This window comes from Lissotriton helveticus, chromosome 7 (assembly GCF_964261635.1).
Source record: "Lissotriton helveticus chromosome 7, aLisHel1.1, whole genome shotgun sequence".
NCBI lineage: Eukaryota > Metazoa > Chordata > Amphibia > Caudata > Salamandridae > Lissotriton > Lissotriton helveticus.
This window is the reverse complement of record NC_136068.1, coordinates 1,190,465,783-1,190,486,933: the sequence shown is the minus strand read 5'-3', so window position 1 is coordinate 1,190,486,933 and position 21,151 is coordinate 1,190,465,783. Positions and strand designations below refer to the sequence as shown.

Sequence of the window (21,151 nt, the reverse complement as noted above, 5' to 3'; positions counted from 1 at the left end):
GACGCACTGCCCGCATCTTTGGTTCTAAGATTGTGCAGCTGCACCGTAGGGTCGTGGGCAGCTGCTGCCTTACCGAATATTGGGGACATGAGGTACTTATAACATGTGGGCCCAGCAGAAAGGGTACTAAGGTGCCCTGTTGAGAATCTGCCTGGAGGGCTCAGCTCATTACCTTGGTCAGAATTTTTGCCCAAGATGGGCATGGGGCATTTATAATGTGTGCCCTCTATAGGTGTTCAGGATAGGGCATGGTGGGTTTGATTTATGCCTAATGCTGTAGTACACTGCTAATTTTGTGTAGGCATACTATGCTATGCTGAGCACTCCTGTGTGCAGCAATAGTGATATGGCACTGCGGAATTATGCATAATGTGTTTACACTAAGTACAATGGTTACCAGTATTTACTGGTTGATTTGCTAACTGTGCGTTGTGATGTTATGACATTGGCCCGATTATCCTTGTAAGTCTATATATTCCCTGTAAAGTGATACCAAGTGCCAGGTGGCACAGTGTATATATGTGAATGCATTCAAATGTGTTTCATGAGGAATACAAAGGCTATTTTTGATATAACTTTGTGTGGAGTTTCTTTTGTGGTATGCCTAGTGTGTTGCTGCTATGTGAGTGTGTTGCGCAAACGCTTTACACAATGCCTTTGAGATAAGCCTGACTGCTCTGCCAAGCTACCAAGGGGGTGAGCTGGGGTTATCTTCAGCGTGTAACTCCCTTGTCCTGACTAGAGTGGTGGTATCTGCCTAGCCTAGGCGATTGCCCTAGCCAACCAGAAATCCCATTTCTAACATAAACTTTGGCTGTTGACTGCATGATTGTTGATCTAGCGGCGTTCAATGATATGTATGAAGATTTATTATGGTCGGTGTGTGAACATGGCTGTATCAATGGGGGTTGGGTGTGCACACACAGCTGATTATGCAAACATATAATGGTTGGTGTGTTCTAATATCTCATGTTTTTTTAATGAATGTATGTTGATGGTTATTATGTTATTATGTTCAATATACAATAAAGCATTGGCAAATGCTAGGTGCATGTATAAATGATGGTTGGTCTGTTTATGTATGATGATGGTTGTATGGGTTTATGAATGTGTGAGAGTGCATTTGATAATGTGCGTATGAATGTATGGAGGGGTGTGGGCATATGAAGGATATATAATGACCATAGTGATAGCTGCAACTACCGGAAATTGGGTGCCTTATGGTCCCGGCGGCGCTCCTGAAAAATGGCGGCACCCGTGAGGCCCTGCCGACGGCACTCGAATCCTGTGGCTTGCACCCTCTGAAGTCGGAGGGATTTCGCCTGCTGCCTGAGGAGCTGGAGAGTTGGGGGACACACTGCCTGAGCTCACAGGTTTCCCGATCCTTGTGGTTGCAGAGTGGTGGAGAGGTGCCGGGCCTCTGCTATCAAGAGAGGAACCGCGGCCAAAAGCAGCGATGGAGGGGGCCTATCGGACCAGATGGGCCTGAGTGGGCAGCGGAGAGGCCCGGTGGTGATTCCTGCGCGCCTGGTAGTGGTGAGTAGGGTGCGGCCCGGTCAAGGTATCTGTGGAGGCGGGTGCGGACCTGGTGTGGGCCGCGGCCTGTGAGCCGCTGCCTGGGGCTGGTGCGTGCTGGGGTCGCAGGCCGCAACTGCCTGTGGCGCTGCGGCACCGTAACGTGGGAAGGACTGCTTCTGTTTCTTGTATCTAAAATTGTGCACCTGCGTAGGTTTATTTCCATTGGCTTTGCCCTACGCTATGCCCGGTTGCTCGAGACTATCCTGTTGTGGGCTGTGGTTGCTTTTGAGGTCCAAGAACGATATTTTGCTGCTTCTCCCCAGTGTATGCTGTTCTGAGGAACATATATGGGGACAAACGAGTTCTACTGCTGAATACTTGCCTCTCCCGGTATCTGGCACCTTTAAACAACTATAAGGGGAGAGGAAAGAAAACAAAATTAAACGGCTAAAACACACAGAAAAGGGGCATACAGGAACATACAAGCTACCCTGTGACTGTTGGGCTTGAGGCCTCATGGGGTACAGTGCACTGGTGACTGTGTTATGTGCTGACATTGCTGGGTGATGGTTGTGCATTGATTCCACTGCAAGTCAGTTTGCTGGTCTGCATTTCGTTCCTTGCCCTGGGTGAACTGGTAGTGCTCCTTGCTGTGCCTGCTAAGTAGTCTCTTGCGGGGGGCTCTACGACACGCGCCTGTTGGGTTTGTGGGCAATTGAAGGTATCTGTGAAGGACTGCTACCTGCTCGAGCGCCCATTACCTACAAGTAGGCCTCATCTCTCCATTTGTGGATCACCTCTGATGTGGCCCCCTTCTGCAGATGCCAATGCCAGGAGGTAGTTTATGGGCCTAACAAGCATTGACATATTGGCGCTCCCGCCTTAGAGATTGGCGCCCTAGAGTGATATCCTGAGGTCGAGGGACCTGGACCCTTGCAAGTGAATTGTCCTGGTGACCGGGGTGCTGCTGCTGCTACTGGGACTAAACGTTCTTTGGCCTAGCTGGGCTTTGTGTGATAGTGCTGCCTTTCCTTGCTAATCTTGGTGAACTGGGTGCCGGTGGGCCTCTGGAGCTGCAGTGGTTCCTTCATCTTACACGCTGGTGCATATTGCGGAGTGACTGATTGGGGCCTTATTGCTGCTGATTAGGTACAGTATTGTGTTGTGTGCTCCCGCCGGCGTTCCTTGTTGAGGTTCCACCAACATACCAGACCTGTCCCACGGGCGTGGCAGCCATGGGGAGAGCAGATAAGACTCAACCTCGCCTTTCGTTAGAGCCGGGTAAAACTACGAAAACTCCACAGAAGGCGGCTTCGGACTCTGAGGTTGATGCCCAAAGTGATGCCCCCTCCTACACTTGAGACCACATTACTTGCAATGCAGCGCAGACTCCAATCCATAGAGGGGACAATGGCAGCGGTAAACCATCACCTGGACCATATGTCTGCATATGTCTGCGCTGTTGGAAAAACAAAACACTCACATGGAGAGGTTGAACAGCGGGTATCTGTGACAGAGGATGGCCTGAGTGAAGTCGATGGGAAGACTCTTAAAATGGAAATGGTCCTGACTCTCATTCAGGCCAAAAATGAGGACCTAGAAGCCAGGTCCCGGCTTAATAACATTAGAATTACGGGGATGCTGGAATCTACCAATGTAGGCAGGATGGAGATTTTCATGGAAAACCTAATCAAAGATATTTTTGGCGCTGAGCAGATGCCCACAATGTTTGTTATAGAGTGCGCCCACCGCTCTCTTTCAGCAAGACCTGTCCTGGGGGCTCCTCCCCGCCCAATAATAGCGAACTGTTAAATTACAGGGACCACAACACCATTTTAGTCTTGGCCAGGGATAAGGGCACCATTGAGCACCAGGGTAACTCACTTTAAGGTCGCCATGCAGGCCGCCAGAAGGGAATTTGGTGCTGTGAAAAAGTTTCTACAGACAGAGGGGGTCCCTTATGCAATGTTGTACCCAACTCGGCTGTGGATTGGCACTGACGGCGACTCAAACGTTTTCTCCAATCCTAAGGCGGCTCTGGAGCATGCTAAACAATTGAAACGGAGATGGTGCGAATCCAGCACAGTGCGAGATGATGAGGAGTGGTAGTAGGATGTGGCAGTACTCTGATGTATCGCCACCTCACCCCATTCTTCCTAGGCGTGATAGGCATTATTTCATGTTATGTTAACTATCCGCTTCCTTTTTAGGCGGTATAGAGAAGGGTATACCCAAAATCACTGGGACATGGGTGTAGAACAGTATAGAACGTAGTGGTCCCAGTACTATTACATCAAAACAGTGTAAATGAAACCAATAAAATTGTATCAATAAAAATTTATCAAAAGAAGAGTTAAATGGTGCTGAAGTGTTATTTAATCACACTAAGCACCTGATGCAAATTTTAAGGAAACATTTTACAGAAAACATTCAAATACATTGTTGGTGTGCCCAACTGAGTGGAAGGGGAGGGAGGAAAGTGACTTAAGGGAGGTAGTGAGACAAGTGACAAACAATACTAGAGGGTATCACAATCAAATTGTTGGGCATGCTATTCAATGCCACATATTCCTAGTACAGTCCATATCAGATAGATTACAATCTTTTATGTAGCCATGTACAAAAGAAGATCACAGTGCGACATGCACTGTTGGTGATACTGGCATCAATAATGTGTAGACGTTTCGACCCCTGAAACTATGTATGTTTGTTCTGATCCTTACTGGTGGGGTCTTCCTCAGGACAGATGTGAAAGTGAAGGGAGAGGGGCACCTAAGGGTAAAATAGGGGATTGTCAGATCCAAAATTGAATTAAAGATGAGGACAGAAGCAGGTATAAGTCACTATATTTACGGTATCTGATAAAGGAAGTGACCTTGTAGGCGCGATGTTCCGTCAAGGAAGATGGGGCTTCAAAGGCTCCGAGAAATGTAGGAGAGAGTGATAAGCACCTGTAGAGATAAGGTGTCTGTCAAAATGGCCTTAAATGAATCAACGGTCACTGGGTTGAAGGGCCCATAATTAATGAAAGGTAAACTTACTCAAAGAGGGGGAATTAAATCCATATTATTCCTCCAAAACAGTGTGAATGCTGCTAGGAAAGCCGTGGCCAAACCATGAGTCAAAAGTGAGAGGAATCACAAGTAACTTCCACAATTAGATTCAATTTATCTAAAAAGAAAAGAAAACGGAGGAGGGGACAATCAGTGCTTGGACCCGGGTTAATAGTGTGGTTTTGCAAAGCGCTTGGTGAAACTAACACAATTAAAAACGCCTATTTAACACAAACAAATTCACAGAAGAAATCCGTTTGAACATCCAAAAGGCTAAAAAGGGGGAAGCGCACCGAGCGGTACCCAGTAAAAATACTAAATGTTCGTGCTTCTAGGGAACGGTATGCGGGGTATGAATGACATCGCATACACTAGGGAAACAAAGCACGGTGTTGCTTGTGCAGATATCAAATTGATCAGAGCGAGGGAAGTGCGGTGTCACAAAAGAATCATATGTGCTTACTGGTGGCTACAAAGTGATTGAGCCAGGAAGTCCATGGTTAAGCCTCGCGATTAACAAAATTAAATCAGCATGCCTGACAAAAAAAACGCTACTCCGTGATGTATCTGAACCAGTGAACTGCGGTGTCCTGCCAAGATTACTAGGGGCTACATAGTGATTGTTCGTGCCCACAAGGAAATCCTTTTTTTTTTTTTTATTGGAGTTCATGGTGCAATAAGGAAATACATAAGTACATAACCATAAGCAAGGTTTAAGAACATCTGATACATATATGAACAATTAAAGAACACAATATTTGATATGGGGGTAAAAAATTATATAAAGATCTGTCAATAAATATAGCAATACAGTACATTTCAAATTCTTATTCTATCGTCCATCCATTTCTTAACCGGGGCCCATAATCGTCTTCCCATTTCTCGTTTTTTAACACCTTTAAATTCATAGAGGCCAGACTCAATATTGTAAATGGCCAAGAATCTGGACATCAACATCTGAAAAGACGGGGCTGTTACATCCTTCCAACCGGCCGAAATAATGATTCTAAGCACGGCGACCGACATAAAAACCAAAGCAGCCTCGTCATCTGTTAAAACCAATTTAGAATCTGAGCCAAATAGCATTAGTGTTGCAGATAGATTGATCTTATGACCTAGCAGCCCCTCCCAGAATTTTGTTATTCCATCCAGGGCGGGGGTCAATCGTTCACAAGTAAAGAACATATGTAGTAGGTCAGCTTGTGTCTTATTGCATCTCGGGCAGCAATCATCATTCCTAACACCCCAAGCAAATAATTTAGCCGGTGTATGGTACAGATTAAAGACTGTTTTGAAATGTTGTGCTCGTAAATTGGATGCCTGAAAAATCTTTTTATTCAAGCTTAATGCTAGGTCCAAATCTACATCCGGGTTTCCAAATTTAGTTGCCCAATCACTTTCTACTTTTCCTACATCGTCCTGTAATCTGAACACCAGCATGTTGTAAATATCTTTTATCTTCCTACACCAGGAAAGTCTACGAGGGGTTTGAGCTTTGGTCTACAAGACTGTAAGATACTGGAGATTTGCCCATATATCAGCCATTGATTTGAGGGGAGGCCATATCTCCTTTGCATGTCCTCAAACCCGCTTATCCTATCTCCTACCATTAGGTCTCCAATAGTCTTAACCCCTAAATTCCTCCAGACTCGTAGGATCCCGTCATTGCTTAAGTGAGGAAAAAGGCTAGAATTAACCAAGAGGAGAGAAGGGTTGACTTTAGGGATATGAAAATTTTTTAGAATTGATTTCCATACTTGCCATGCACCTAGCAGGATCTTAAATCGTGCCTTTCTATAGAACCTATATTCCAGTTCCGTCAGCAGTAATCCCGTAGCTTTCTCCCCCATTAGTAGATTGAAGATGGAAGGGGGACCCTGTTTGTCTGTAATAGTCGCATCAGTGTCGCATTGAAACAGGATTGACATCTGGGTTAGGAGACAGGTCCAGTGATACAATCTCAGGTTCGGAAGTGCCATCCCACCCCTTTCCCACGGAAGGGACATAAGGGTCGTTGAACGTCTAACCTTGCCGTATTGCCATATAAACTTGATAAAGACAGACTCTAATTGCTTCAGAATTTTCTCCTCAATATATAGGGGAATGGCTCTAAATAGATATAGCACCCTTGGAAACATCCCCATTTTTACAACATTTACTCTCCCGACCAGCGAAAGATGAAGGGCATCCATCCTTTTCAGTTCTAGCTCTATGGATTTAATAGGGGGAAGGTAATTCTCTTCCACTATCTTACCCACTGTAGCATTTATCTTAACCCCTAAATATAAAGCAGAATCAACATGCCTTGGGTCGGGTCTTGGTATGTTTCTAGAGCAGATTATCTGGGTTTTGGATTCATTCTGAAGATATCCAGTACCTTGACCAAAAAGTTTAGCCATCTGTACCAGTTCTGGGAGTGCCTGCTGCGGGTCTGTTGTGATAACCGCCAAGTCATCAGCGTAGGCTAAGATCTTGTTTTCATAACTATTATAAATCACAGGAGATATTCTAGGGCACTCTAAAATCTTCTGAATGAACGGATCAATGTATAGAGCGAATAGTATGGGGGAGCGTGGACAACCCTGCCGTGTCCCTCTGCTTATTTTAAACTTGTCTGATTTCTCTCCCATTACCGTAATTGTCGCTTCTGGGTCTATATACATAGCTTTAATAGCCCTAATAATATTTGGACCAAAACCCCTCCCGGCCAAAATGCTCCAGAGGAAGCTCCACTCCACCCGATCAAAAGCTTTTTCTGCGTCGAGAAGGATCATGGCCATCCCTCCCCCCACGGCTTCCTGGGCATCAAACAGAGTTATTGCTCTAGATGTGTGATCTGTCGTACCACGCCCAGGAACAAAACCATGTTGCCATGGAGAGACAAGATCGCCTATGATCCTGCCCAACCTCTTCACCCAGATCTGTGAATATAACTTGGTATAGGCATTTATTAAGGATATAGGTCGATATGACCCAGGTTTCTCTGCTGGTTTGCCTTTCTTATGAAAGACTATAATGTTAGTTTCCTTCCATGAATCGGGGACCACCCCAGAGTACAATATCCCATTAAAAAGATCTACTAAAAGAGGAGCGATCTCTTTTTCAATAGCTTTATAAACCTCCAAGGGGAGACCATCAGGACCAGATGCTTTCCCTGGCGCTAATTCTCGCAGGGCAGATAAGACTTCCTCAGACGTAATATCTTTATCGAGTGCTTTTCTTGTTGTATCATCCAAACACGGTCCTCTGTCAATACACCTATCCTCCTGATCATTATTGAAAGGGTCCTTCTCATATAATTCCTGATAGCATTTTTTAAATATCGCTAGGATATCTTTTATCTCTGTGTATGTTATCCCTTCCTCTTCTATACATGGGATCGCAATCTTTGTTTTTTCCTGTCTAATCCGGAGTGCAAGTGCTCTACCAGCTTGCTCACCCGTTTCATACCTCTTTGCCCTCGAAGCTTGGTACTCCCCTATTGCTTTCTGTGTAACCTCCTTCTGCAGTGCCGCTTTTACTGCCAACAGAACTCCCTGAATAGCCTCGGTATTACTGCCAGTAGCGATATCCTTTATATGTTGTTCTTCCACCTCAACTAGTTTGACCATTAGTCTCTCTACTTCGCTTCTATCTTCCTTTCTAAGCCTGGCAGCACAGCTGATTGTTTCTCCTCTTAGAGCGGCTTTGAAAGCCTCCCAGACCCCATTTCGGGATGTACTATATCTATTTGCCGCAAAAAATTCGCCAGCCCATTTATTCAAATGATCCACGAATCTGCTATCTGCTAACAGCCTTCTTTCAAAGGTCCAGTTTGTTTTAGACCGTTCTAGCCCTCCCATATCGTAGTTCAGCAGCAAAGGGTTGTGATCTGAAATAACCCTTGGGAGTCTACTTATCTTAACTTTTTCAGATTCCAAAGCAGAGACAAAAAAGTAGTCCAATCTTGAATATCTCTGGGCTGGATTTGAAAAGTAAGTATAACCTAGATTTGAAGGTTCTTTAGCTCTCCATAGGTCCAGAAGTCCATGAGAAGCTAACATAGATTAAACCGCTTTAAAAACTCTAGGTTTCCTTCCCTGATACGATGTACCCATCCCCCATTCAGATGAGATATTTAAATCTCCCGTAAACACTAGAGGAGAGGGCCAATTTGCAAGCTCTATTTCTAGGACATCGTAAATTTCGGGATCGTCCTCATTAGAACCATACACCGTACAAATAGTTAGCCCCAACTCCATCTCTATAATCACCCATCTGCCATTACTATCTACTTTCACCTTTTTAGCTTTCCCTAAACTTTTTCTTCCTAGAATGGCAACCCCTCTGATTGTTGATGTTTGAGTTGTACAGGCTAATAGTTCAAATCCATTTATACAAAGCAAATTTCTCTTAGACCAAGGGAGGTGGGTCTCTTGTAATCAGAGAAGATCTATTCTGTTATGTTTAACTAGATATGCTAATTTCCGCCTTTTTCTCCAATCGTTTAATCCCCCCACATTCATTGTACATATATTAATGCGTGTCATCGCTGAGAGTGTTACAACCTGTATCAAAAATCCTTTCAAAATTCATTTCCCATGCTTGCCTCCGTTGACCTTTACCTATTCTGCACCATTCCTTCCATTTTCCTTTTTTTTTTGTTTTCTTCTCACCCACCCTTCACCCTCCCTTCCCTCTCCCCCCTCCCCCTCCCCTCTCACACCTCCTCCCCCCAACCAGTCCCTGAGGCATCCTGGGACCAAGGGGCCCCAGGTATGGACGATCGAGTGATCCGAGTATCACCGCCTGCTTGATCGCCAGAGAATTTTTATTTTCCCTTGTTTTTTTTTTTTGTTTTTTTTATATCCTTATAGCGTTTCAGATGGTTATCTTTAGTATTTCCCCTTCTATTTTCTTAGTTCAGAGAGTTCATGCAAATAAGCTTCAGCTAGGATCTCGCTTGTGAAGTTCTTTGTCTTTCCTTTATAGAGTACTCTTAGGCGCGCTGGATTCAGCAAAAAAAACGGTTGCTCCAATTTTCTCGAATGGGGCAAAAAGTTGTCTCAGCCTCCATCGGCGTTCAACCGTTGCGTGTGCAAAATCTGGACGGACAAAGAAGTTATTTCCTTGAAATTCCTTCCTGCTCGTTGGTCTAGCCAGGTCGTAAATTGCTTCTCTTAAAAGAAAGTTTCCGAAACAAACCAGAATGGCTCTTGGGTACTGTTTTTCTTTAATAGGGCTTTTGGGGAGTGTCAGAGGGAAGCGATGAGCACGTTGTACTTCTTGTTCCAATTCCCACTTTGATAGTTCGGGCATGGAGGACCTCAAAAGGTTTACAATATAGCCCTTGACATCCTTTCTTTCTGCCCCTTCTGCGATTCCCAAGAAGCGAAGGTTGTTTCTTCTTCCCCGATTTTCAAGGTCCTCCACCTTTATCATTAAGTCTTCGATAATAGCTGATTGAGATTTTTCTTTAACCTGGAGTTTGATGACATCTGCTTCCAGATTTTAGGTGCGGCTCTCCACCGAGGCCATCCTATCCACTATCTCCATACAGGTATTATCTACCTTCTGGATAGCACCTTGGAGTTGTTGAATCGCGTCATGATTCCTTTGACTATCTGTTTTAACGTCCAAGTGAAAATCCTTTATGGTCTTCAGGACCTCGCTTAATGAAGGTTCTGGAGAGCCTCCTAATTTATCGATATCATGGTGTTGTTGTTTTCTCTTACTTTTACTCGATTCAGCTGCCCCAATTTTGGGATTTTTAAGTTCTATGTCTCCTGTCAGTATAGGAGTCTGACTTTTTCGGAGGGGTCTATATTTTCTCTTTGCCCACAAGGAAATCCGAGGTTACGCCTCGCAATTAACCCAAAACTAAGTCTCAAGATGTCAGCGCATTAATGTATTAACTGCCTGAAAAAACAGTGGAATAGACAACACTCACCCTCGTTGATCGATCGTCCCTCATAAAATGAAGAGAGCGTACCACCTGTGCATATGCCATATTTAAGTGCCGTCCGCAGCCGCATGACGCTCCTCGTGTTGCAGCCGCTAGATGCCGGTTTGCATGCGAGTCTGAACTCGCAGGAGGAGAAGAAAGACTCTGTTTCTCTAATGTCGGGATCATAAGTATTTGTGTGGTCACGAGATAAGATTGATAGTTGTGTAATGCAATTAATTTATGCATCAAAATTATAGTGTAAGAAAGGTGGCCCTAAATGTAAAAAATTACATACATAAGCAGTTACTCATAACACATGATAAATGCAATGACAAGGTTGGCATTGAAAATTTAGGACTGACAGTCAAATTTGCACATATGTAAGCCCATGGGTTGAGTAACATATAACAATTCATAGATATAGAGTGGTCAGTAGACATAATTCTTTATATACATAAGCAATTACTTGCAGAACATGATAAACGCATTGACAAGGTTGGCATAAAACATCCGGGACTGACACGGTCAATTTTGCACATATGTAAGCCCATGGATTATGTACCATATAACAATTCATGCAGAACGGCGATTCAGTGTTGTAGAGTTGATTATCCATGAAACATTGTTTTGTAAAATACTTCTGTAAATTGGTAAACACAATGACAAGCTTGGCACTGGACATGTGAGACATATACGATCAATATTGTACCTCTGTAAGCCCAATACTGAGTGTATTGTTGGTCAATGTATTCGGACCGAACATTGACAATCCGTCTTTCTATGTGGATGTATGGCACCGCATTTCAGAGTTCCCCCTGTCGAGATACTCTGGGGTGGTGACTTTAATGTGTGTTTAGACGTGGACCTGGACCGGTTGGTCAATGGTGCAGTGGGGCCTAGGCAGGTATCTGAGTTTCTGATGGGACTATTGGATGCGGGAAATCTGCATGATATCTGGGGTACGGGAGATTACCGTTATTTCCTCAATCTATGGGTCACGGTCCCGCATAGATTTCTGGCTGGTCACCGATGTCGTCTGCACTTGGGCAGTGAAGATCAGTCACATGGCTCAAATGTTTTCGGATCATTCTCCGTTGGTCCTCGAGCTACAGGTACCCACATGTGAGAGACCGCCCTTTACCTGGCGTTTGCAGCAAGCTTCTCTAACTGACCCTGTTTTTAGACATACTATTGGCGAGGCCATTCGTAACTTTTTTAGGGAGAACAAATGTTCCGTTGAGGTTGCTGGCACGATGTGGGAAGCATTTAAAGTGACCATCATGGGGATCTGCATGTGTGCGCAGGCTGGCATACTGCGGGACCTAAGACGAAGAATCCATAAATTAGTTGCTGACCTCTCCATGCTTGAACGTGAATATGAGCAGAACCTGTCTCCAGAAAAGGTATCAGAGATACAGGCCCTTGTTACAGAACACAATGACACGGTTGACCAAGAATTGGTGCACAGATCCAGACGATGCATTGCTCGCAACTCTGGGGAGGGGGTCGACCAAGCCTCTCTTTGGCCCAAAAGTTAGCTCCGCCACACAGTCAGGAATGCATTATGGAGATATTAGATGACGATGGGGTTGCGCAATATACCACTCCAGAGATTAGTGACATACTCCTCAGCTTTTATAGCAAACTCTATGCGGCTAGGGCTACGGTGCAGATGGCGGATATACACTCCTACCTCGCCGACGTCGCACTTGACTGGCTGTCTCAGGAGCACAGGGAATATATTACACAGCTGTTTCATATTGAGGACGTAAAGCTTGCCATAATGTCCTTTCCCACATGGAAGGCTATGGCCCTCGATGGGCTCCCCAGCGAGTGTTATAAGGCATACATCACCGATCTGGCAGTTAGACTCCTAGAGGTTTATGCGGAGGCATATAATAATAGGCATATCCCACCCACCCTCAAAGAGGCCCTTCTGGTGACACTTTGGAAGCCTGACAAGGCTGCCAATCGTTGCGAATCCTATAGGCCTCTCTCAATTATTAACATTGACGCCAAGATATTGGCAAAAATGATTTCCAATAGACTCCAGCCGCTTGTCCCCCTACTGGTCCTCCCAGACCAGTCGGGATTTGTAACTGCCAAATTCACCACACATAATTTGTGCACTGTGTTTTCTACTCTACTTTACTTTGACCCGAACTTTCAGGCAGTGGCTGTGCTGCTTAATGCAGCAAAAGCATTCGATTCCCTCCAGTGGGACTACATGTTCACTGTTTTAACTAGAATGGGCCTTCCCCTGTTCTTTCTCCAGTGGATTAGGGTTTTCTACACGGAGCCTGTAGCACGAGTGCGCATCAATGGCTGGGTGTCTACGGCTTTTCCCATTGAGATAGGCACACAACAGGGGTGCCTTTTGTCTCAGATGCTTTTTGCATTGGCGCTGGAGCCTATTTCCTGTAATCTGCGCCAGCGGCATGCGGCGGCTGCATTGCATTTTCGGCAGAAACCGTTGGTGGTCTCGCTGTACGCCAGTGATCCGCTCCTTAATGTTCGCAAACCTGCCACTTTTTTGCTGGAGTTACTTCGTGAATATGTCAAATTTGAAAGGTATTCTGGTCTAGGGATTGATTGGGCAAAATCAACGGTGTTCCCACTGACAGCTGGCACTCGGGAGGTTGAGCTGGACTTCCCGCTGATGTGGACTCAGGACCCAGTGAAGTAATCGGGGATATGCTTACACAGAGATCCTGACCAGGTCATCTCTATGAGCTATGGGTGAGTTTTTGCCAGATCACTAAGCAGGCGGAGCGGTGGGCTTGGTTGCCTCTTTTGCTCAGTGACCGTATTGCGGTTACAAAAATGTCTATCTTGCCCAAACTTCTCTACCTCTTTGTGAATATCCCTATTAGGCTGAAAATCTCGCTGTTTAAGATGCTCCACTGGGCTCTGCTTACATTTGTATGGGGTGGTAAGAAGCCCAGATGCAGTTGGGAGGTTCTAGTGCAGTCATTTGACCGTGGTGGATTTGAGGCTCCTGATATGAGGCTATACTACCTGTGCGCGCTGGCGCAGTTTGCGCACTATTGGCATTTCCCATAGAGGTTTCAGCCCCACACTGCTATAGAGTCAAATGCTGTTCTCCCCATGCTGCTGTTGGCGACGACCCTCCCGGGTGGGGGGGGCCAGGACAGAAATCAACCCTGTGGACTGCAGCACATGGGCCTGGAGGGCCCTAGCTAAAAGGGCACAGCCCCCTTACCTATATGCCCCGTTCTTGCCGCTGGCTACACACCCAGAGATCTCGGGGGTACAGGAGCGGCCTGCGTTGCGGGCGCTGGCAGCTGTCGGAATTACCGGGGACTTATATAAACAAGGCCAGTTTTGCTCGTTGCAAGATGTACAGGGTGGTCAAACTAGTGACTTGATGCTTGGGTTCACCTATGTAAGAGTGCAGCAGGCAGTCAGAGTTATTTACCCGAACTATTCGATGGAACCTAAACCATTGCTGGCACTGCAGGAGGTGCTAGGGGGGAGGAGCATAGGGGCTTGATCACTAAATTGTATGATGCATCACTGCGGGAGAGGGAGCCTGGGGAACACCCCTCATATCTTAAATGGAATGCAGCACTGGGGTACACACTAACGTTTGAACAATGGAAACACTGCTGTGAGTTAACAGGTTGTCTCACGGCGAATTGTAATCTTCACATAATCAATTTTATGTATTTGCATCAGTTATACTATACCCCACTGCAACTGTGGAGGTTTGGTTTGTGTGAAACTGCTTGCTCTATGAGGTGCGGCAGGCGGATGCAGATTTTCTGCGTCTGGCGTGGCTCTACAAAGGGATATCTGCATTCTGGTCTGGGATGGGGAGTGTGCTCACCGATGTTGTGTTGGAGCCTGTGCGTTGTGCATCAGGAGTATGCCTCCTAGGTAATGTGCAGAATCTAAAGCTTTGCAACCGGCAAATTGTTGCAGTCTCCACGTTGGTGGCTAAAAGAGCTGTGGCGCAGTGTTGGGGGGCAGAAACCACTCCCACTGTAAAAACGAATGGATCCGTGACTTAATTTATTGTAGGGACCAACTGGGGACCTATGCTGAAGAATTGCCTGAGGCCTCATGGCCTAAAGGTGGAGAAGCGTGGCTCATGGCCTAAAGGTGGAGAAGCGTGGCTCAGTGGTTAGAGGCGGCAGACCCGGAAGCTGAGATCGACCGCGGACCAGGGTTCGATTCCCCGCCTCGGCGGGTCTCAGGCTCAAAATTCCACGGACTCGACAATTCTCGCTCTGGTGCCTACTCAACTTACGGGGTCACACTCTGCGACTCTGGGCAATAGCTTGCTTAATCTCCACTACGGCCCCTCGCGGCGGGATGCCTGGCTTTCACCTTGTGGACACCCTGCCGGGGTTTCTCACAGGGGAATACCAGGACGGGTTCCCTAAGCAAGCGCCGGGACGCTTACGGGCAGCTGTGCGCTTTACAAGTCCAACACATTTACATTTACATTAAAGATTTCTGGGCCCCACTTACCGTATATTTATTGAGCCTGTACTGGGATGCCATTTCCAATGTACCATCCCTGTTTGTCTGCAAATGCCCAGGATTCACCTATTGCATATTGTAATGTCTCCTGATGTGCCGGGGGAGGTGGTTGTTTTTTCTGCTGGGTTTGTTCTTCGATTTGTTTTTTATTGAATGTCTTTTGAGGACAACGAAAATGCTTGCAACATTATATGCTTTGAAGGTGTTTACTGTCCCTGATTTGGGGCTCTGTATTGTCTTTTGCTGCAGGATACTCAATAAACAAATAAAAAAATAAAAAAAATATTGTGTAGTTAATAGAAAACCTTTACAAATAGTAACAGAGAGGTATAAAAAAGCCATATGATTAGCCCATAAAAAAAGTAGATAAAACCAATGGGCACAGCATAACTTTGAACACTGAAGGATTACAGTCCATGTGCAAATTTTGCGGAGTTTAAGCCTAAATGTAGGCAGTTAGGAGAAAATCAGAGATTCTCTTGCTTGAGAGTAACCCGGTGCACTTCAAGCTGCACAGGGTGAGCCAGGATAAAAGTGAAGTCAGTGCATAGCATTGTGCTTGTTAGGAAAGTTTCAAACAGTCCATTGCCTGAAAGTGGACATTAAGGATGGATGTCTAGTTCCCTCGCTCAGGCCTGGCCCAGTACATTTGGTTGGGGCATTTTGAGATTGTTGACCCAGAGCGGACCATGACCATATATAGCCTAGGTTATACAAATTCATATGATGCTTGCTTCATTGTTATATGATGGTTACCTGTGTGTATATTATGTTTATTTTTAAGTATGATGTTGGTTGTGTAATATGTATGATGTAATGGTGTGTGTTGATGTTAGTGATGATGGTATGTATTGTGTAGTGTTGTGTATGTTGTTGCGTGAGTTAAGGTTCCCTTAGTAGAGTTGGAGAAGGAAGCACTTTAATATGCTTTTTTTGACATTTTAGTTTTTATGGCACAGTCACTGTTAACATAGAAGTCAGTCTTAACTTATTTTCAACTTTATCTTTTCTCTTGAAATCATTTTTTAATGTATACAAAATTAAAATGTTCAATTAGAAACGTTGAAAAATTTAACTATCAATGGTTTAAAGTTCTTCAGAACAGTGTTTAGTTGAAATGTAACTTTCAAAGATTATTTGTTTTTAGTTAAATGTTGAATATGATCAAAGTTCAACTTGAAATGTTTACTTTATATATTTAATAAAGTTTGCAAACTTTAAAAGTACAGCAAGCATTTTTTAAATATGATTCTGCCATCTTCGTTGTAGTTCATGAACATAGAGTGCAATTTATGTCACTTGTATATAGTTAACTGTATTTTGAAAAACATAAAAAAGAAATGCTCGTAGGTATTCCATTTTATATTTGACACCTATTTACAGTTGTCAACGAGGTGGAAAGTTGATGTTCAGGAACTTGAAATCGATTTAATAGGTCAGGTATGAATTACACTAATCACCAACAATGACCTTACTGAATTTAAGGGTGATCTTGTAATTTGATTTGTGAAGCTTGTCAAAGGTGTACTTTTTTAAAGAAAATGTTGTGTTGCTATGTGTGGCAGTGTTTAAAATGTGCGCTATTTTGTTAACAGTTCATTCCTATTTGCGATTGTATCGGTAGGGTTGGCTTCACAGTGTTTCCAAAATGTTCATCATATTGCTGATTGACATTAATGAGGTAGACCCGAGAACTTCATTGAATTGTGAAGGTCCTGTCCTTTCACAAGTAAATGTAAGGTGGGACCTGTGAATGGGAAACCTTTGCTCCCCCAGCTAGGTTTGCTCAAAAAGTAATTAAAGTGAAGCTACCCCCAGAACTAGTTTGCGTGAGCAAGCCGCAGGGGGATACTCACTTCCCATGGACACCTCTGGCCAATTGCAAAGGCTCTACACAAGCGAGAAAGAATTTCTCCATCATGGAGTTTAGGAGCAAAGTGCTCTGGGACTGCATGCAGTAGAGCAAACAGGAACTGATTAAAAAGTGAGTAGGGTTGCCCCTGGGAACTTTCACCCTATTGGTAAGTGGGGACCCAGGTGCCACCCGCACTACCTAGTGTCCACCATAAATGTGGCACGAAAGGCACCCACCCCAGAATATTTTCTGACCCTGTGGAAGAACAGAAGAAGGACTACAACTGATGTTTGGGACTTGTGAGGAGACCTGAATGGGTGGACCTGCACCCACATTTACCAAGGACAAAGAAGTGGAGTCCAGGGGTGGGTTGGCTGATCTCCTTTGTGGCTACAAGAAAGCAACAAGCTGCAATAGGTATTTTTCTTAAAGTGCCCACCTGACCAGTTGCAACTGGCCATAGACTGAACCCTGCTTATAGCCTCTGCTTGACTGAGTCCTGACCCTTAAGTACTATCCCTGAGTTTATGGGACCCTTGGCAGTATCTAACTGGACTTCTCCTACAATCTATGAAAAGCTATGGGACTTATAAACAATTTTGACTTCCAGCCGCCAGAATGTTGTCTTTGATCTCCAATGACGCCACATGATTGACTCTTTGTCCCAAACTTTATTTGGTATTAACCATCTAGGTAGAGAAAGAACAATGAATAAGAGCTATAGAACTTAAAAATGAAGTTTAGGGACTGATGTATTATTAAGGTGATGTCGCGAATAAGTGAGTAAAACTTCATTTTTTGCAGTGACTGGTGTATTAATTATTTGCAGCTCAAAAATGCCCTCTAGCAAGTAGTTTTAAAAACTCCTTTATCAATATTCATGAGGCAGGAGTCTATTTGTGACCCGTTGCAAGTATGTGAGAATGGATGGATGGTGGCCTGCTGGGCGAAGTAGACCTAATCCATCCATTCCCGTTTACTGAAACCTGCTTTTTTAAAAGCAACTCCTGTCCTTGTGCCGCTATCTGCTCCCACCAAAGGTGATAGACAACATTTACAGGGTGCAAGTTCTCCCTCAGGAACAGCTTTTACTTTGTGAATGTTTTAGCATCCCCTTTTAGACCTGAGCCGCAAATGAAAGGTTTGCACCTGCAAATGCAGTCACAAATCATTAGAGCTTGCCCAATCACAAAAGAAAGAGGGATGGCCAGTACATGCCCCATTTTTTGTGTGAATTGGTATGGAAATAGTGATTTTGACTTGTGAAGTACGCTTTATATAGTCTGTCATACTGTTTTGCGATTCTGGCTTTGAGACTGCTAAATGGTTTTGTTCATTGGTCTCATGCAGTCGTGCTCACTTTCTGGTCCTGTTCATGCTCTGACCACCCCTAAGATAAGGGGTAGTAAAGACGGTGCAATGTTACCATAGGGCAAGGCAGATGTAGCAAATGCCACCACTGACTGCTCCTAATTGACATCCATGCACAGAATGCACTTGCATATGATCAGGAGATAAGCATTACCCAAATGTATGGTATGTGCCAGACAGTATCTTACAGACTTGTGGGGTGTATGGCGGTGATCCAGCTTTAAGGTGTAGTTTTGCACCCACCATGTTCTTCTTGTTAAGTGCTGTTCCATCATGCAGTAATATCCTCTTTGTAAAACCTACGGATCTTTTGCCAAATATCTTGTTTGTGCTTGCCTCGCATAATCAGTGTTGGGATTTCTTTTGCAGCTCCTGTTCAAGAAACAATTTTCTCCATGATTCCACCAAACGGAGAAGTGGAGGACGGACATGAACTAAGCCTAATGTGCAGAGTAAAACAAGGCTCTCTGCCAATTACATTTACCTTTTACCATAGAGACCAGAGCTACAAGGACCAAATTCTGAATGTCACAACTGTGCCCGAACACTATACCTCTTGGATCTATTATGATTTCAATAAGTCCAAAGAGGGAACCTACTTCTGTACAGCTTCAAACAAAGCCAAAATAACCAGAGCTAGTAGCCTTCTGCCGGCAAAGGGTAAGTCGTGGTTAATACATCAGTGGAGAAGCAATCTGGGGCATTGTTATGGGAGTTAAGACCAGTGCTTCAGACTAAGTGCTTTAAATGAAGAAGATCATGTCACAACTTTTTAGCTGTAATTTTCATTTGTACTTGAATCTGAACCAAGCATTGAAGTCTTCTGCTTATACCCAAAAAGAAAACATGTGAAAGTAATAATACTATGCCGCCTGTGAGCTTTGTTGTCCGTAACACCCATACAATATTGAACATTGACTTTTCTATAGTGAGGTAGTTTGGTCTAAGCACAACTTTACCTTATAGGAACATATGAATATATGTGAGGAAATCTGTGCATCCATTCTCCAGATCGCTATCGTCCCCACTGGGATTCTGCTAAAGATGTTGCCATTCTCCTTCTAGGGTTAACCCGAAGCATCCCTGAGGAGTAATAGCTGCTGTTAAGTGGTGGATGAAGTTTTTTCAATGTCATGTGGTATTAATACCCTCCCTGAATGGCTGAAAAAGAGAACGCAAAGTGAGCTTGCGTAACTGCTGTAGCTCAGGACAAGGGGCTATCTGGGAACATTTTTGAGAAATAGAGATAAAGAGTGCATTTTGCAACACGACACTCATAAACTAGTCAAATACCTGTATTGTGTATCAAACATCTTAAATGTCCCAAGAGGTGCTGAGGATCCACTGGTCCCATCCATGAAAGTTCTGAAATACGGTGGTTAATGCTGGTGGTGTATTGTACAGCACAATTACGATACAAATGACAAAACTCAAGATGCGTAGATGTTTTAGGCAGTTACAAAATCTGGGTATGCAATTTCATTTTCATGCTTCTATCTGCTACTTTTCACTTTCCTTCATCTACTTGGAAGAGGTAGAGGGGAAAAATACAATTGTACAAATCTCACAATTTTATGCCGTATGCGCCAGAGCTGGGAAGATTTAGCAGGCCAGTACAACTGTGCCACTACCCAGGTTACAGAGATGTTATATTAGAAGGATTACTGAATCTAACAGGCTCAGGCTTCTAAAAGCAGCAGTGACATGTCATGGAAAGTGTTAAAAATAAATATCATGAATTGTCTCCACGTGTATCAAGAAAAAGCAGCCATCGCAGAAAGTGCTATCTTTCACCAAGGAAAGAACATTAACAATAAGTCTACCGAACTCAGCATAGATTATCACTCAAATATCACCTCTTACAATAAATTGTCCCCCAAAAATCAACTATTCTGTCTGAAAATACCACATCATGCTATCAAATATAAGTTTTTCAGCAAAAAATATACTACATTTTCCTCAACAAAAGATTGTCGCTTTCACAAAAAAATGTATTTCTGTTTTGAAATTCCAGCTTTTTATTTTTAGTAAACAGACAATTTGTCCCACAAACATCAGGGTGTAATTTTCATCAAGTACTCATATAGACAAGTATCATCATGGTCAGAATATGCCCTGCATGCTATTCACCACCATTACCTGGCAAGGTAATTTCATAATTTTGCCCGGGGGTGGATACCGTCATCCTAACGACGAACACCATATGCCCAGAATCGTCATGCCAAAACTGGCAACATACCTGGAGTGGACTCCATCATACCAAGAAGGCCCACAATATGTCAAGAGTTACCACTGTTGTGGGAGGTTCAGCAGTTTTCCAGAGATGTCTCAGGGGTGTGTTTGTGTGGTTTGCAGTGACTGATTATTTCGAGACTCCTTAATTCGTTTGACCTCCTTGGTTCACCCCACCACTCCTGACAATTCTGGTGGCTTTACTCCTGTCGGGAAGAGGGGACAATTTCATAAGACACAATGTAAAACAATTGAAATAGCTTGGGATTGGGCCAAGAGGTTTCTATGTTGTGCTACTCATTGCTGAATGCTATTATTGTGGATGCTTAATAAAAGATTTGAGCCATGGAATGTGTGTATAGTGTCTTCTCAGAATTGTGGTTCCGTTTTTATTGAATTTTCATTGTACCCTAAAAGGAATAGTGTTAACTGATACCCCTTGGTGATGAGATCCAACCAGTTGATTTCAATACCCCTATTGAGAATGATGACATTAGATAGGTAAATTATCAAGTCATGGGTATTGCCTTTGTTGTTTTTTAAAATGTATTTCAGTTTAGTTGATAGTGGGTTCTTTGTGATGTACAAAGGGATATTTAATTCTCCTAGGTAAATGTCTGTTGTTTAGTAATTCACTGTGGAGGTAACAAGTTTGTTAATTTTGTCTAGGAAGATTTCCTTGTACCC

General features: G+C 44.0%; 1 protein-coding gene across 1 annotated transcript in view; it reads left to right on the top strand.

The window, feature by feature from the left end:
- Positions 1-21,151, top strand: part of PECAM1 (platelet and endothelial cell adhesion molecule 1) — a 588,149-nt gene that overhangs the window by 320,354 nt on the left and 246,644 nt on the right. Inside the window, exon 8 of the mRNA XM_078654345.1 lies at positions 18,602-18,892. Coding sequence (XP_078510471.1) covers positions 18,602-18,892 — 291 coding nt within the window. The remainder of the gene's footprint in view (positions 1-18,601; positions 18,893-21,151) is intronic.